The 16561-nt window shown below is 46.9% G+C and overlaps 1 protein-coding gene across 29 annotated transcripts in view; it reads left to right on the top strand.

Moving 5' to 3' along the window:
• The window catches only part of Madd (MAP kinase activating death domain), a 52797-nt gene extending 37355 nt beyond the window's left edge, over positions 1 to 15442 (top strand). For 18 of the 29 annotated variants that reach the window (XM_029568580.1, XM_008843580.3, XM_017800765.2 and 15 more), the window contains 8 exons: positions 2588 to 2695; positions 9281 to 9445; positions 9742 to 9814; positions 9937 to 10043; positions 11994 to 12002; positions 12187 to 12256; positions 14032 to 14078; positions 14404 to 15442. In XM_029568580.1, the coding sequence (XP_029424440.1) occupies positions 2588 to 2695; positions 9281 to 9445; positions 9742 to 9814; positions 9937 to 10043; positions 11994 to 12002; positions 12187 to 12256; positions 14032 to 14078; positions 14404 to 14508 (684 nt within the window). In that variant the 3' untranslated portion in view covers positions 14509 to 15442. The remainder of the gene's footprint in view (positions 1 to 2587; positions 2696 to 9280; positions 9446 to 9741; positions 9815 to 9936; positions 10044 to 11993; positions 12003 to 12186; positions 12257 to 14031; positions 14079 to 14403) is intronic. The other 11 variants (XM_017800759.2, XM_017800768.2, XM_017800771.2 and 8 more) reach the window with 2 other exon arrangements.
• Positions 15443 to 16561: the final 1119 nt, after the last annotated feature.

The following is a 16561-nucleotide window of genomic DNA, read 5'->3' on the forward strand; positions in this document are numbered from 1 at the left end:
TAATTTATTATTTTTATTTTTATCTGCATGTATGTAAGTGTACCCATGTCATGCAATGCCCACAGAGGTTAGAAGATGATGTCAAATTCCCTGGAACTGGGGTTATGCATATTTGTTAGCCGCCATGTGTGTGCTAAGAATCAAACCCGGGCCCTCTGTAAGAGCAGCCAGTGATCTTACCTGTTGAGCCACCTCTTTAGCCCCTTCTTGTCTTTTTCTATATTTATTTTTTTAGCTCTTATTTTTAAATTATGTTTTATTTATTATGCTTGTACATATGCACGTGCACCAATATGCAGAGGTCAGAGGACAATGTGCTGGAGTTGGTTCTCCCTTTCCACCATGTGGGTTTCAGGGATCAAACAGGATGTCAGACATGGCAATATGCTCTTTTATCTGCTGAGCTGTCTTACCAGACCTCACCTCATTTATTTATTTTATTTATTTATTTTTCTGGTTGGTTGGATTTTTTTCCTTCAGTCAGGGTCTCATTCTACAGCTCAGGCTGGCCTGGAACTTGCTATGTAGACCAAACTGGCCTGAAATCACAGAGATCCACCTATCTCTGCTTCCTGAGTGTTGGGATTGAAGGTACTACAGCTTTTTTTTTTAATCTTTTTTGAGACAGGGTCTCCCTGTAGCCCTAGCTGGCCTAGAACTCACTATATAGATCAGGTTGACCTTGAAGTCACAGAGATCTGCCTGCCTCTGCCTCCTGAGTGCTGGGATTAAAGGCACGCATCACCACACCCTGCACACCCAGATATTTTTTCAAAAATTATCTTATTATTTTTATTTTATGTATATGAAGTCAGAAGAGGAAGTTGGATCCCTGGGATGTTAGGGATGGTTGTTAGCTACCATGTGGTTCCTGGAAACTGAACCCAAGTCTTCTGCAAGAGCAGCCAGTACTCTTAACTGCTTATCTTATCTCTCCAGCTTCCCACTACCCCAGCTATTTTTTTAATGACAATTTTTAAAATTTATTATTTTTATTCTATGTGCATGTGTGTATTGCCTGCATGTATGTAAGTGCATCCATGTCATGCAGTGCCCACAGAGGACAGAAGAGGCTGTAGGATCCCCTGGCACTGGAATTTCAGATAGTTGTTAGCTGCCATGTGGGTGCTGGGATTCGAACCTGGATCTTCTGCAAGAACAGTCAGTGTTCTTAACTGCTGAGCCATCTTTCCAGCCCCCCCACCAGATATTTTTAAAGATTTTAAAAAATGTTATTTTTATGTATACAAGTATTGTCTACATGTATGTAGCTGTACCACATGTATATAGTGCCCTTGGAGGCCAGAAGAGGGCATTGGATCCTCTGGAACTGGATAACAGATAGTTATCAGCCCCCATATGGATGCTGGGAACTAAACCTTAGTCCTCTGGAAGAACAATGGGTGTTCTTAACTGCTGAGCCATCTCTTCAGCCCATTATTTTTTTAGTGAAACTAAGTCTTCATGTTACATGAAGGCTAGCTTCAAATTCACTATGTAGCTGAGAAAGACCTTGAACTTCTGATCTTCCTGTGCCTCTACCCCCTAAGCTGGAAATCATAGGTGTGTACCACATGTGTCATTTATGAGGTGTTGGGGCCCCAGGGATAGCTGCCTCTCTCTCCCAATTTCTTTCCTTTCAGTATAGCTCAGGCTGGCCTCAAATTTGTGATTCTACTGAGTGAGATGTGTGTCACCAAGCCCAACAAAAAATGCAGCTATTTTATCTTAAGCCAAACATTAAAGAGATTTGCAAATAAGTAAACATTGCTATTTTTTGTTGTTGCTATTGTTAGGGAAAATATATTTTATAAAAGGCATGTTACTTATCATGTGTTTGGTTATCAGTGATTTTTTTTTGGTCTTTTTGAGTCAATGAATTATTTTTAAATGAATCAATAAACATTAAATTTTATTACTATTTCTAGTATAGTAAATATAAATATAACTCAAATAAGCAAAAGTCTTTAGGAGCCTCAATAATTAAAAATATATATATATTTATCTGTTGTTTTCATTTTTGTGTATGAGTGTATTGCCTGCATGTATGTAAGTGTATCTATGTTGTGCAGTGCCCTCGGAGGTCAGAAAGTCATATCCCCTGGAACTGGAGTTAAGGACAGTTGTTAGCTGCCATGTGAGTGCTAGGAATTGAACCCAGGTCCACTGCAAGAGCAGCCAGTGCTCTTAACCACTGAGCCATCTCCAGCTCCAGATCCCCAATATTTTTTTTTTATCCTCAATAAATTTTTTTTTTGGCCTTTTTGAGACAGGGTCTCCCTGTAGCCCCAGCTGGCCTGGAAATCACTATGTAGACCAGGCTGGCCTTGAACTCACAGAGATCTGCCTGCCTCTGCCTCCCGAGTGCTGGGATTAAAGGCGTGCGCTACCACACCTGGCTATCCTCAATAATTTTTGAGAGGCATGTGGATCCTGACTCCAAAAACTCCTTGAGTACTTCCCTGTGGCTTACAGATAAGATTCTACTAAGGATACTTATATGAACTTAATGGCTGAGTGGGGATTTTTAATCTCTCTCTAAATGTGAGAGGAACATATGAACGTCTCTACCTATCTTTTTCCTTAGAATGGACGTGATCTCTCCATCCGGTCCAGTGGTAGCCGACACATGAAGAAGCAGACGTTTGTGGTACATGCAGGGACAGACACAAATGGAGATATCTTTTTCATGGAGGTAGGTTCTGGTTCATGTTGGAGAGCCAGAAAAATATTTAAGAAACACAAGGAATTCCTAGACTGCTTCCCACCTATCTCATTCGTCTTTGTGATTTATCATTAAATTATCAGGTTATTTTATGCAAATAGTTAAGTTACTAGATGATTCCTCACCATTTATTTTATGTATATTGAATGGGTGATATAATAATCATATTATCCATAAATTGGAATGTCATAAAAGAATATGCTTTGGAAGGTCTTGTGCTCATCCTAATCCCTACATCCACTCAGTTTCCCACCTACCTCCTCCTTTCATCCTACAGGTAACCATTTTATTAGTGTTCTTTGTATCATCCAGTAGGTTTTAAGCAAACAATAAGATATGAACACAGATTAATATTTCCCCCCTTTTCACAGAAAGATACTACAAGACCTCCCAATGTGTACTATTTTATGTTGCTCTGATTTGTGGCTGTGCTGGATAGCTTCAGCTGTCAAGTGGGAAGAGGAAACCTCAGTTGGGGAATTTCCTCTATTGGATTGACCTATGGGCATATCTGTGAGACATTTTCTTGTTTGTTGAGTGATATGGGAGGGCTCAGCCCACTGTGGGTGATGCCACCCCTGGGAAAGTGGTCCTGGGCTGTATAAGAAAGCAGGCAGAGCACAGGCCAGAAGAGCAAACCAATAAGCAGTGCTCCTCCATGGTCTCTCCTTCAGCTCCTGCCTCCAGGTTCCTGCCCCGTTTAAGTTCCTCCCTCGGTGATGGACTGTCACTTAGAAGAGTAAGAGGAAATAAACCCTTTCCTCCCCAAGTTGGTTTTGGTCAGTGTTTTATCACAGCAACAGACAGTAACTAGGACAATGTTCATGTGGTTTTATCACCTGTTCACTGGCCTATGCCTTGTTTTGTCATTAAATATTTTCCTGCTGGTTCCTATGAAAAAGAACCAACTTTCCTTCCTTCCTTCCTGCCTTCCTTCCTTCCTTCCTTCCTTCCTTCCTTCCTTCCTTCCTCCCTCCCTCCCTCCCTCCCTCCCTCCTTCCTTCCTTCCCTCTCACCTGGAACTCACAGATCTCCACCTGCGTCTGCCTTTGAGTGCTGGAATGAAAGGTGTGGGCCACTGTGCCCTGATTTCTTATTCTTTCTCCAGCTACATATATTCCACTATGTGTGCTATAGTTTAATTAGCTGGTCAGTATATACAAAGCTGGCTTGCTTCCAGCTTTTTGCTGTTGATATTAGAGCTACCATAAATGACATTGTGCCGTCTTAATTTCATATGAATGCAGATAAGTCTGTAAGAATTCCCAGGAGTAGGGTTGCTGGACAAAACTGACTATGTATTTGTAATTTCGGTGGATATGACTCAAGTATTCTTAAGATAGGTTCTACCCCTTTGCCAACTATTTTGTTGAAGAAATTTGATTATTGGTTCTTAGAGTATTTCATATTCTAGACTTCTTGGTTATTGCATCTCCTAGATGTCATTGACATGTTTCTCTATCATTGCGTTTCTTATAAACTATTAGCTCAGTCTAGAGGCTCAATTTCAGATTCATTATTTTGGCAAGAGTGCCTCCTAAGGATATGTTTATTTTCTTTCTTTCTTTCTGTTTTTGATCTTTTTGAGACAGGATCTCCCTCTAGCCCCAGCTGGCCTGGAACTCACTATGTAGACCAGGCTGGCCTACAATCTCACAGCAATCTGCCTGTCTCTGCCTTCTGAGTGCTGGGATTAAAGGTAAGCACCACCATGCCTGGCAACCTAGCTAAATTCTGACATTTCAAGGGGATAACATGAAAGTTACTCTTAGCCACACTGACAGAAGCATTCCTGCTTCAGAACAAAATCCTCTGTGTTTGGTAAGCTACCTTACCAAAAGAGAAAGATGTGTAAAGTTCTTCTAGCTCATTTGGTAGAGTGCTTTCTTAGCATGTACAGAGCCCTGTGTTCAATCCCTAGTACCGCATAAAACAGGGGTGGTGATGCACATACCTATAATTCTAGCACTTAAGAGTTAGAGGCAGGGTCTGGAGAGATGGTATAGTGGTTAAGAACACTGGCTTCTCTTTCAAAGGCCCCTGGTTCAGTTCCTAGCACCTACATAGTGGCTAATAACCATTCCTAACTCCAATTCCAGATAACCCAGTGCCCTCTTCTGGCCCCTGTGGGCATTACATGCACGTGGTGTACTTGTACATGCAGGCAAAGCACTTATGCACGTTAAAAAATAAATTTTTAAAAATTAAAAACAGAAGCCAGGTGTGGTGGTGCACACCCTTTAATCCCAACACTCAAGAGGCAGAGGCAGGCGAATCTGTGAGTTTGAGGCCAGCCTGGTCTACGTAGCAATTTCCAGGCCAGCTGGGGCTACAGGGAGACCCATTGTTGAAATGTCATTAATAAATTATCTTTCTGAAAAAAAATTAAAACTTAGTGGTTCAGGGATTGGGAAGATAGCTCATTTGTTACAGAAGACTGGAGTTTGATCCCTAGAACCATATTAAAAAATAAAGCTGGGGGGTGGGGGCTATAGAGATGACTCAGTGGTTAAGTGCATGTACTGCTTTGGCAGAGGACCCAACTTCTGTCCCCACACCCACATCAAGCAACTTACAACCACTTGCAACTCTAGCTGCAGGGGATCTAATGCCCTCTTCTGGCCTCCACAGTCACCTGCACTCAAATGTGCACACACACACACACACACACACACACACACACACACACACACATACAAAAATTTTTTTAAATAATAAAATAAATTCTTTTTTAAAAATTTTTTAAAGCCAGGCATAAAGGTGCACTGGGGAGATGGAGACAGGTCCCTGGAGCTCTCTGGACAGCCAGCCTAGCCTAACTTGGCAAGTTTGAGACCAATGAGAGACCCAAAAAGAAGGGGGAGGTAGATAGCACTTAAGGAAAAACACCCAAAGTTGTCCTCTGGCCTCTACTCACAAGCACACACATGTGCATCTGCACACACACACACACACACACACACACACACACACACACAGAGGCCTGGAGAGATAGCTCAGTCAGTAAAGTAATTGCTTTGAAAGCCTGATAACCTGAGTTCAGTCACCTACACCTACATAAAAACCCAGGCATGGTAGCACACATTTACAGTTTCAGAACTGGTGAGGCAGCCAGGGCTCACTGACCAGCCATCCCAACCTCACTGGTGAGCCCCAGGCCCCAGGAAGAGAACCCTTCTCAAAAAACATAGTGGACAGTTCCTGAGGACTAACACCCAAGGTTGACCTCTGGTCTCCACCTGTACATATGCACATATACAGACACACACCCCAATGGATGGATGGATGGATGGATGGATGGATGGATGGATAGATGATAGATAGATAGATAGATAGATGATAGATAGATTGATAGATGATAGATAGATTAGATAGATAGATAGATAGAGATGAGAGAGAGAGAGAGAGAGAGAGAGAGAGAAAGAGTTAATGGTTAGAGCACTAGCAAAATGGCCCAAGCTAGTAAAGGTACCTGCTGCCAAGCCTGATGACCCTCTGAGTTTGATCCCTAGGGCCCACATGGTAGAGGGAGAGAACTGAGTTCTGCACATTGCCCTCTGACCTCTCAAAAAGACAAAAAAAAAAAGCAAGCTGAGTACAGGCCAAGGGAGCAAGCCAGTAAGCAGCAGACTCCTATGGTGTGTGATCCAGGAGATGTAAGATAAAATAAATCCTTTCCTCCCCAAGTTGGGATTTTTGTTTTTTTGTTTGGTTTTTTTTTTTCGGTCTTTTTGAAACAGGGTTTCCCTGTAGCCCCAGCTGACCTGGAACTCCCTTTGTAGACCAGCCTGGCCTCGAACTCACAGAAATCCACCTGCCACTGCCTCCCAAGTGCTGGGATTAAAGACATGTACCACCATGCCCACTTTGGACAGTGTTTTTTATCACAGCAATAGAAAGTTAACTAAGACACACACATACTAAAAATTTTTTAATGTTTTAAGAAGAAAAAGAGTTAATGAGCTAATGATTGAAGTGAGAAGACAAGCGCAATCCAGAGATATTTTAGGTAGAACTATAGTTGTGGGGTGTTACTCCTTCATTTCTGGATTGGGCAGCTGGATGGATGGTGGAACCATTTACTATAAGAGACTTAGGGGGCTGGAGAGATGGCTCAGTGGTTGAACACTGGTTGTTCTTGCAGAAGACCTGGGTTTGAATCCCAGCACCCACATGTCAGCAAACAACTGTCCGTAACTCCAGTTCCAGGGGATTTGACAGCCTCTTCTGTCCTCCGTGGGCATTGCACACACAGGTGCACTTACCTACATGCAGGCAATACACACATACACATAAAATAATAGGGCCGAGTGTGGTGGTACACGCCTTTAATCCCAGCACTCAGGAGGCAGAGGCAGATGGATCTCTGAGTTCAAGGCCAGCCTGGTTTACATAATGAGTTCCAGGACAGCTGGGGCTACAGGGAAACCATGTCACACACACACAAAAAAAATCAATGTTAATAGTATTATATATTTTATGATTTACTGACTACTGATGTGGATGTACATGATGTGTGATGGGGGGCACATGTGCCACTGCATATGTGTAGAGATCAGAGGACAACTTTGTGGAGTTGGTCCTCTCCTTCCACCATTACATGGGTTCTGGAGATCAAACTCAGGTCACTAGGCTTGTGCAACAAGTACCTTTACCTGCTGAACCATTTCTCCAACCCTAATTATCATATTTTTATACCACAAATATATTTTCAAAGTAGCTAACAGGGTACTTTCTATGTACAACTGCTCTACCACTAAGCTATATTCCCAGGCCTATGCCTGGGGATGCACATTAAGAATTTTATGAAGGCCTGGCATGGTGGTACATGCCTTTAATCTCAGCAGTCAGGAGGCAGAGGCAGGCAGATCTCTGTGAGACAGAGGCCAGCCTGGCCTACACAGGGAGTTCCAGGACAGCAGGGGCTACAGGGAGACAAAAAGAAAAAAGAACAAAAAATTTTATGCAGGGGCTGGAGGGATGTCTCAGTGGTTAAGAGTGTGTACTGTTCTTCTAGAAGACCTGCATTCAGTTCCCAGCACCCACGTCAAGCAGCTCACAATTGCACAACTCCAGCTCTAGGGGGATCTGATAACACTGACCTCCATGAGCACTCGTACATACATACACATACCCACACACATATACACACAACTAAATGTAATAAAAATAGTTTTAAAAGAATTTTATGCATGTTACCACATTTAATCCTCCCTGTAGTTCTTACTATTAATGGTCCTCACCTTACACATGAGGAACTGCAGACAGAAGAACTTGCTCAATATGACATAGGTAGGTGATGGTGGAGCTGGGATCTCAACCCAGGCAGGCTGGCTTTGGACCCATGCTCTTAACCAGCATGCTGCAATGTCTCCACAACCATTGAAGCTGTGAGAATGGGTAAGTCTATCTGAAGGGGACTGTTGAACAAGAAGAGCATGAAAAAGTGGACTTTACTTCTTAACAGCCTAGATTGAGTAACTTTAATGCAGTGACTATCATTCATGTGTCACTTATGTAACTTTTGGGGAGTCTTTTTGAGACAGGGTCTCCCTGTAGCCCCAGCTGGCCTGCAACTCACTATCTAGACCAGGCTGGCCTCAAATTCACAGAGATCCACCTGCCTCTGCCTCCTGAGTGCTGGGACTAAAGGTGTGTGCCACCACACCCAGCTATACTTATGTAATTTCTTATTATTTTCATTTTATGTCTATGAGTGTATTGCCCGCATGTATGTATGTATGTGAGTGCACCATGTCCTGCAATGCCGCGAGGTCAGAAGACGGTGTCGGATTCCCCTGGAACTGGAGTTAAGGACGGTTTGTAGCTGCCATGTGGGTGCTGGGAATCGAACCCGGGTCCTCTGCAAGAGCAGTCAATGCTCTTAACCGCTAAGCCATCTCTCCAGCCCTGACTTAGGCAATTTTTTTTTTTTTTTGGTCTTTTTGAGACAGGGTCTCCCTAGCCCCAGCTGCCCTGGAACTCACTATGTAGACCAGGCTGGCCTTGAACTCACAGAGATCTGCCTGCCTCTGCCTCCTGGGTGCTGGGATTAAAGGCATGCCACCACACCCAGCCCAGCTTAGGTAATTTTAAAAGTATTTTTATAGGAATAGGGAGGGAGGAGCCAAGACTAGAAAATGTGTTGACTTTAGTTTTTTTCTCCTTGGTTAAGTCTGCCTTTGTGTTTGTCATAAGAGCTGATTTCTCCACATGGTTGTAAGGTGAAGACAGAGATACAATTGGAATACTTTGTCTAGAGATCATATATGAGGCAGTATACACATGGACTTGGATAATGCACCTCTTTCTTTGTACAAGGCCCCTTTGAAGGCTTCATTTCTATAAGTACTCTCTCTACGAGACAGTATGTCCAGCAGTTCTGTTTGTGTCTCTCCCTAGGGGGACTGTGAGTACTGGGCAGAAAACCTGATCACGGGGTTCACTCCCAGGACTAGCCATGCCATCCTTTCCTTGCGGGACACACATAGTGTGGCCTGGGATGGAAAAGACTGTCAAGAGACTACCACTGACATACTCTGTACACATCCCCAGGTGTGTGATGACTGTGTGGTGTTACGTAGTAACATCGGGACAGTGTATGAGCGCTGGTGGTATGAGAAGCTCATCAATATGACCTACTGTCCCAAGACCAAGGTCCTGTGCTTATGGCGTCGAAATGGTTCTGAGACCCAGCTCAACAAGTTCTATACTAAGAAGGTACTCGGGATTTCTGTTTGAATTAGGGATTGGGTAGGCATTTGGGGCTAAGTGCTGAGTTTCTTGCTGGGAAGTTAAAATTCCGAAATTCATACCTAGAGCCATACTTTGGCCTCCAGATCTTGTGTGGAATAACTTAAGCTGGCTCTGAGTCCTGCCATTGGCCCCAGCCATCAGCAGCCATAGAGCAGGGAACAGGGAACCCTGGAAGACTCCCATCACAGGACACAGAGCAGGGAACAGGGAACCCTGGAAGGCTCCCATCACAGGACAGTTCTCTCCCCCCTGTGCTGCAGTGTCGGGAGCTCTACTACTGTGTGAAGGATAGCATGGAGCGTGCTGCCGCCCGACAACAAAGCATCAAACCCGGTGAGGATCAGACATTCCAGGAGAGATTGTCTTTCTTCTGACTGCCAAAGACCTGGTTAAGAAGTAGGGCTGGGGGATTCCCCACCTCACCAATTAGCTGACAACCTCCTCCCTTACCACAGGGCCTGAACTAGGTGGTGAGTTCCCTGTGCAGGACATGAAGACTGGAGAGGGTGGTTTGCTTCAAGTCACCCTGGAAGGAATCAATCTCAAGTTCATGCACAACCAGGTAGGCACAAGCAGCAGCACAAGGCCTCCTGGCCCTGTTGTTCCACCCATAGTAAGGATCAGTTTTCAGGCTCTCAGTGCTCTCCCAATGAGCAAGAGGGAGAGCCTTGGGTCAGAGGAAGAGGTGGATGACTGAACTAAGAGAGAAGTCAAAGGGGAGGGCACAGTGACCTTGGTGAGACCACCAGGCTCTGAAAAGATGCAGCAGGGAGCCTGTGGTGGAGCTGGAAAAGAGAGAGGCTTGGTGGCTCTGCTGCCCATCCATTAGACTCACACAGTGTGAGTGGGAGCGTCTCACTTGGCCCCTCTTGCTTGTCTCTACCTTCCTGTGTTCCCAGGGTGTGCTTCGCTTTGAGAGTCTAAACTGGCTGATGTCCTCATGTATTTCTGATGTGCCTGAACCGTGTGTGTGTGCCTGCCTGCCTGTCTGGTCTGTCTTGTCTCTCTCCTCTTAAGAGTATGGGTGTTTGCCTTTACCTTCTGCTGATTCTTCTTGTTCTTTCCCTGCCTTTGGGTATTTCCACTCTGCCCTGCTCCACAGGCCTCGTGCCCCTTCTTTTGACGGGGGAGCACTTCAGGATCCTCTTCCCTTATTGTGATTCCACCCTAGGAGCTGACTTTTCTTTTTCCTCTTCGTCTTTTAACACAGTGCTACTTTTTCTCTCAGTGGACATTCCTTAAGCTAATTCCCTCTGAGGCCAGCGCATCATCCCAGGTCCGTTCCCGGCTCTGATTCTTCACACAAGTGCCTTTTCTCCCCTCCCCTGATGTTCTGGTTCCTATCCCCCAGGCTCTGAACCAGCTCTCAATGTGATACCCTGCAGCCCCTGGCCAGGCAACAGAAACTCAGGGGAGGTGGATATCTGACTTTATGTGTCTCTGGTCCCCCCACTTGCCAATTTTGCTAGAAAGACACCTAGCTGGGAAGTTTTGGTGCAACAGGAAATGGCTGCCTAAGCATCCTGTCAGTCTATTAGTGTATTTCCAATCTGGGACCCAGCGTGGCAGCAAACCCCTGAAGATCTTAGGATCAGCCCAAGGAGGGATTGCCTGTGCACTTTTCTGAACCACAAAGGTGCTGGCTCTTCCTGGGATGTAGCTTCTGACCCCATTTCAGTGCTGTATCCCCCATCTGAAGATGAGCTCTTGTAATTCATGCTCAGATACCCTGCCCATCTCCTTGACCTGCCTTCAGTAGCACCCCACCCTGCGCCTACCACATAGTTACATGGCATGTCCAAGCTGCTCTGCTATGGAAGGCTTGGCTCCTAGGAGAGGCATCCAGCAGGGAGCAATGGTGCAGGCTGGCTCCTGGGTCTGACTCCACAGTCTGATGTGATAATGGAGCAATGACTTGCAGCCCATCTTCTCCATACAACAAGCAGCTGGGGTGGGCAAAGCTCTAGACCCTCCTGCAGTGTGGTTATACAGCTTGAGGTAACAAATGGGAAAAGCACAGATTTAGAGTCAAGATGTGCTGTATATGAGCCCCAGCTTCATTGTTCATGGGCAAATAAGTATTCTGAGTTATTTCTCATCTGTAAGATGGGGGCAGTACTGTAGACTGTGCCATCTAGTTATGAATAGTAGGAATAGTATTTGTAAAATGACAAGCCAGTGCTCAGCAGGTGGTAGCTGTTATTAATGTTACTGCATACTTCTTGGGAGGTCCTGGATCCTGTGTCAAGGAAGATATGAACATCTCCCACCCCAAGGACAGTCTGAGGGGAGCTTTGCGCCCGTGCCAGCCCTCTGCGCCGGAGGAGGATGTATGGAAGGATAGAGACCTAATGGGCTGAGCCAGGGATTCCTTGGGCACCGTATCCTATGAGTGCTGCCCTGGGCAGAGGGTGTGGACGGGCAGCCCAGGTCAGCAGAGGGGCCTTTGGGTTGGGTTTGACCATTAAAACTAATGCCTTCATTTCTCTCCCATGCTTTCTCCTCCGGCCAGGAGCGGAAGGTACTTGCCCTTTCTGCTTTCTTCGCTTCTTAGCGCTTTTGATTGTGTGTGCGTGAATTCTTCTGTCCTCCCTTCGGGAACTAGATTTCCTGGGGGGACATGGGGCTGTAACTGGGAGAGTGGGCTTTGTGGGGCAGGGGCAGAGCCTCTGGGCCTTACCCCACCCTCCCTCCCTCTCTTGCAGGTTTTCATAGAGCTGAATCACATTAAAAAGTGCAATACAGTTCGAGGCGTCTTTGTCCTGGAAGAATTTGGTAATTACACTATTTTGCTCTTAGGTCTGGACTCACATGGCAGTAATTCAAACCTTGGAGCTCCAGAGGAGGGTCTAGGGGCAGGGGGGGCAAAAGCCTCTGCAGAGAGCTGAGGAGGAACAGGGAGGAAAAAGAGCCCTGGGAAGACAGAAGGGACAGAGAAAGACAAAACAGCCTGTGGTCCCTGAAGAGCCAGGAGCCTTCAGCAGGTTAGAGTCTAGGGACGGTAATGAAGTACCACCCTCTTCCCTTGTTTGGCCAGCCAGTGGTCAGAAAGTTCTGGGGCAGAGCAGACTGGTGGTCCCCTAGCTCTGCTATGTCCATGTTGCCTGCTGCCATCTCTCTAGCAGCCCAACAGTGCTCTACCCAGCCTCCCTGGCACTGCTCTGGGTCCACCTGGCCTCTGCGCTAGAGCTGGGCATGAGGCATCACAGGCAGACTCAATTGAGGCCATAGAAGCCTAGTGGGCCTCAAAGGCAGAAGGGACAGGTATATCCGGAAACTGGAATCAGTCTCCCCCTGCAAGCGCTAAGGACTGGTATAGTGGGTTCTCACCCTGGGGCTTTGAGTTCCTGCTGTGTTTGTGCTTCATTCTTTTGTGCCCCTCATCGCTGCTATGAAAACCTTCGTTCTCCAGCAGGTAAAGTGACCTCGGCTCGTGCTGCCTCTCCCCAGGCCCCTGCAGTGGGTGGGTGGGCTCCCTTCAAACCAGCTGCTCACATGGCCAGTAGTCTCTTCCTTTCTCTCCCACCTTCTTCCTTTCCAATGCCCCTCCCTCTCGTGCCGGTTCACTGGTTCTGAGTGCCCCCCACCTTCTGCCAGAGACATATTTGTGGAATTCTTCCAACTCAGGAGAATGACCTGGAGCATTTTGCTCTGCCTTTGACAAGTTTATTTCATGCTAACACGGGGTCCCCTGAATTCTACCTCCCAAGGTCAGAAGAAGGTGTGGCCAACTCTCATCCTACCTTTTCTGGCCCCCAGGGAGTAGTAACTCCCTCTTCCCAGTCTCACAGGTCCACACTGATGGCTGGGCCTGGGGAATCCTCTGGCCAGGCAGAGCCCCTTGCATGGCTGGGAGGAGGTGATTCCTAATCTTGCATTCTGGGCTGTGGACGTGTGTATTTGCCTGAAGCTCCCCGTCACTTTCACCTGAGTGCTGTACTCACCTGTCTCTCTTGCTCAGTGTGTCTGCTCCAGAGCCCTCTGACGCTCTCCCTCACACAGGCAGTCCTGAGCTTCTCCTGCCTCACAGGGAAGGACACTTTCAAGTCTGATGGGTTTAGTATTATGTTACTTCATGTAGCCTTATGACCCTCTGTGTGGGGCCAGGGGAACCATAACATGACTAGGTTTGTGGGCTGGTGACAAGGATGAATTCACAGGTGTCTTAGCAAGGTGAGGCACAGGCTAGAGACCATTCATTATCTTCCCCACTGCAACTCGTCAAAGACCCTGGACAGTAGCTGTGACCAGGCTGGAGAATGACCAGCCCTTCCATCTTGGGGCCTCCAAAGAAGTATGTAGATCCCAGTCATCGAGTAAGAGCCACGGCAGACCAGATGTCTAGCTGAAGAGTCTGCCTGGACAGCCTAAGGAGTCTGGCTGGACAGGGCAGCATCTGCTCTGTCATAGCCCAAGTTGCTGCAGCCACTGTGAGAGGACACAGAGGGGAAGGGGATCCTGGTGCCGGGCACCACCACCTGAGGGAACATAACACTATTACTCTTAGTTTTGAACTTTCTGTTTTGTCTCTTGCCTGTGTCCGGTTTTAGTTCCTGAAATTAAAGAAGTGGTGAGCCACAAGTACAAGACACCAATGGTAAGTATGCCACTCAACCATGACAGGCCAAAGCACACAGGGCTCCCTGGGGATCTTTGGACAGGACGGGTGGGTCCTTGTAGGGACTTGTCTAGTTGCCAAAATGTTCAACTGAAGTCAAACTATATCTTCAACCCTAGGGACTGTACATATACTGATCCCTTCTCCCAGGGGAAAAGATTCTGAGGACTTGCTTAGGGTACACTTCAGCCCAGAGGCCTGTGCCTAGTTTTAGGGCAGGCCTTGAACTCTGGGTTGACCCTCCATGTGTGAAGGTGCAGATACCTCAGTGTGGCTCATCTGCCTGGTTTTCTGTCCCCTCTAGGCCCACGAGATCTGCTACTCTGTGTTGTGTCTCTTCTCCTATGTGGCTGCAGTTCGTAGCAGTGAAGAAGATCTCAGAACCCCACCTCGGCCGGTCTCTAGCTGATGGGGTGGGGCCTGACACAGCTGGCCCAGCTCAGGGGCTGCCCCTCACTTCTTGCTGCTCCCAAGCGCCGAAGCCGCTGTGACTGAGAAGGGGATAATGCGTGTACGCTCTCTGCAAGCTCCTTGCCACAGCTTAGCTGGTTCCATTTTATGTTTGAGCGCATCTTTGTATATGTTTGTCACAGGGCTAAGCTTGTCCTTTGCACCTTCTCCTTCTCTCCCAGACCAGCCTATTGTCCCCTCAGGGTTCCAGAGAGTGTGTGTGCCTGTGGGGCCAGTATGAGCCCACCGCTGCGTGTCCTTGAGATGTATGCACTGTGGTTCCATGTCTTTGTCCTCATACCCTCTAGTGTAGGAGTCTTCTCTCCGTCCTCTATGATCTGGCACTATAGGATACCAGAGACAGTTCCACTCTGGGAAGTAAGAGGCACTTGAGGCTAATCTTCTTGGATGTGGGGTGGGCAAGAGAAAGAAGGGACGATTTGGGGGGCAGCTGGGCAAAATTTCTGCTTCCTTATGCAATTCCTAAGCTCTGGCCACCGGTCATGCTGTGACCTGCTACCACTCTATCACTGAGGTGAGTGGCCCAGAGGGGCTGCCATATGCTGAGCTGTGATTTTTTTGTAGTGGTCCTCCTGGCCTTTAGCATGAGAGGACAGAGGAGTTGGGGTGATAGCGTTCCAGGGACCATTGGACACTCTGCCCAAGAGCCAGGGAGAGGTGGGTCAGGGCCAAGTTCAGTTCAGTGTACATACCCATCTGTACACAGTGTCTTGTGGCATGGTGCCAGAAGAGAGATGGACTTGGAGGAGATGAATGTAAATACTTCAGCTCCACATTATTTATAGAAAATGTACAGCTGTGTGATGTGAATAAATGTCCTTAACTCTCCTTAGGCTCCTTGACTGCCTTGCATTAAATGACACTTCCTCTCAGCCCAGGTCTGAGGTTTTTTGTTTTTTGGTTTTTTTGAGACAGGATCTCACTGTGTAGTCCTGGCTGGCCTGGAACTCACTACTAGACCAGGCTGACCTTGAACTCACAGAAATCGCCTTGCCTCTGCCTTTAGAGTGCTGGGATTAAAGGTATGTACCACCACACCCAACCCTGAATTCTTAAAATAAAATAAACACCCAGGCTTGAAGGATGGAAAAAAGGTCATGAACATCCAGGTTCTGGCACACTGAGGCCCAGGTTCATACCTCCTGCTTTCTGGGCTTCTTGGGTTCACAGAGAGAGACAGCAGGGGAGCTTTCCTTCCCTATCACACCAGGGCTGCAGAGGGCTAGAGTGCTCTGGACTAGCCACTAGAGGGAGCAGCCAAATTGGGCATCCATATCTGAACAGCATAATGTAGCAACAACAAAAATGGAGGCTCTGACCTTTCCTTGCACAGGTGTGATCAGGTGTATTATGATGTGAGGCCCAGGACTCTGGGCTCTTGGCCAAGAGTGTATGTTATATTGAGCAGAACTCAAAGCAGCTGCCCAGGTCTAGGCCCTTCATGGAATTTCTATGCCACGGGAATACCTGGTACTCCATGGGCAGAATACCCACCATACTTTCATGGCACCTCTGAGACCTGCTGGCTTCCAGCATCCTAAAGGAAACTTGATGTTGGATTTGGGTCTCTGTGGAGGAAGTAAGACAGAGAAGGTCTTGGCTCCCAGTGTCTGAAGCTGTATAGAGTCACTGTGTTCCCTGTAAGACACATGTGGCATGATCTGTGGGCTCATTGCTCCATGGAGCCTAATGCAACCCAGTGCAGCACAGCGCCCAGCTGCTGTCCTGGTCACTGGGATGAGGCTCATGCTTGTGCCCAGGAAGGAAAGCCTGGGGTTCCTGGTGCTTTTGCTTCCACACTTTCCTCATCTGAAGAATGAGGGGATGCCTTCTAGTGCTAATTAATTTCTTGCAAAATTCAGGATACCAGGAAAATGGAATGCCTACCATGGTCAAGCAAATGCTCCGAAGTTTTTCTGTGGAAGTGAGTGAAATGGACAGGAAGTCAGTTCTCTGCACTCTTTTATTGCTCTCACACACTGAGCCAGTCA

The sequence above is a fragment of the Nannospalax galili genome, unplaced genomic scaffold, assembly GCF_000622305.1.
Source record: "Nannospalax galili isolate Female #2095 unplaced genomic scaffold, S.galili_v1.0 scaffold1200, whole genome shotgun sequence".
In the NCBI taxonomy this organism is placed as follows: domain Eukaryota; kingdom Metazoa; phylum Chordata; class Mammalia; order Rodentia; family Spalacidae; genus Nannospalax; species Nannospalax galili.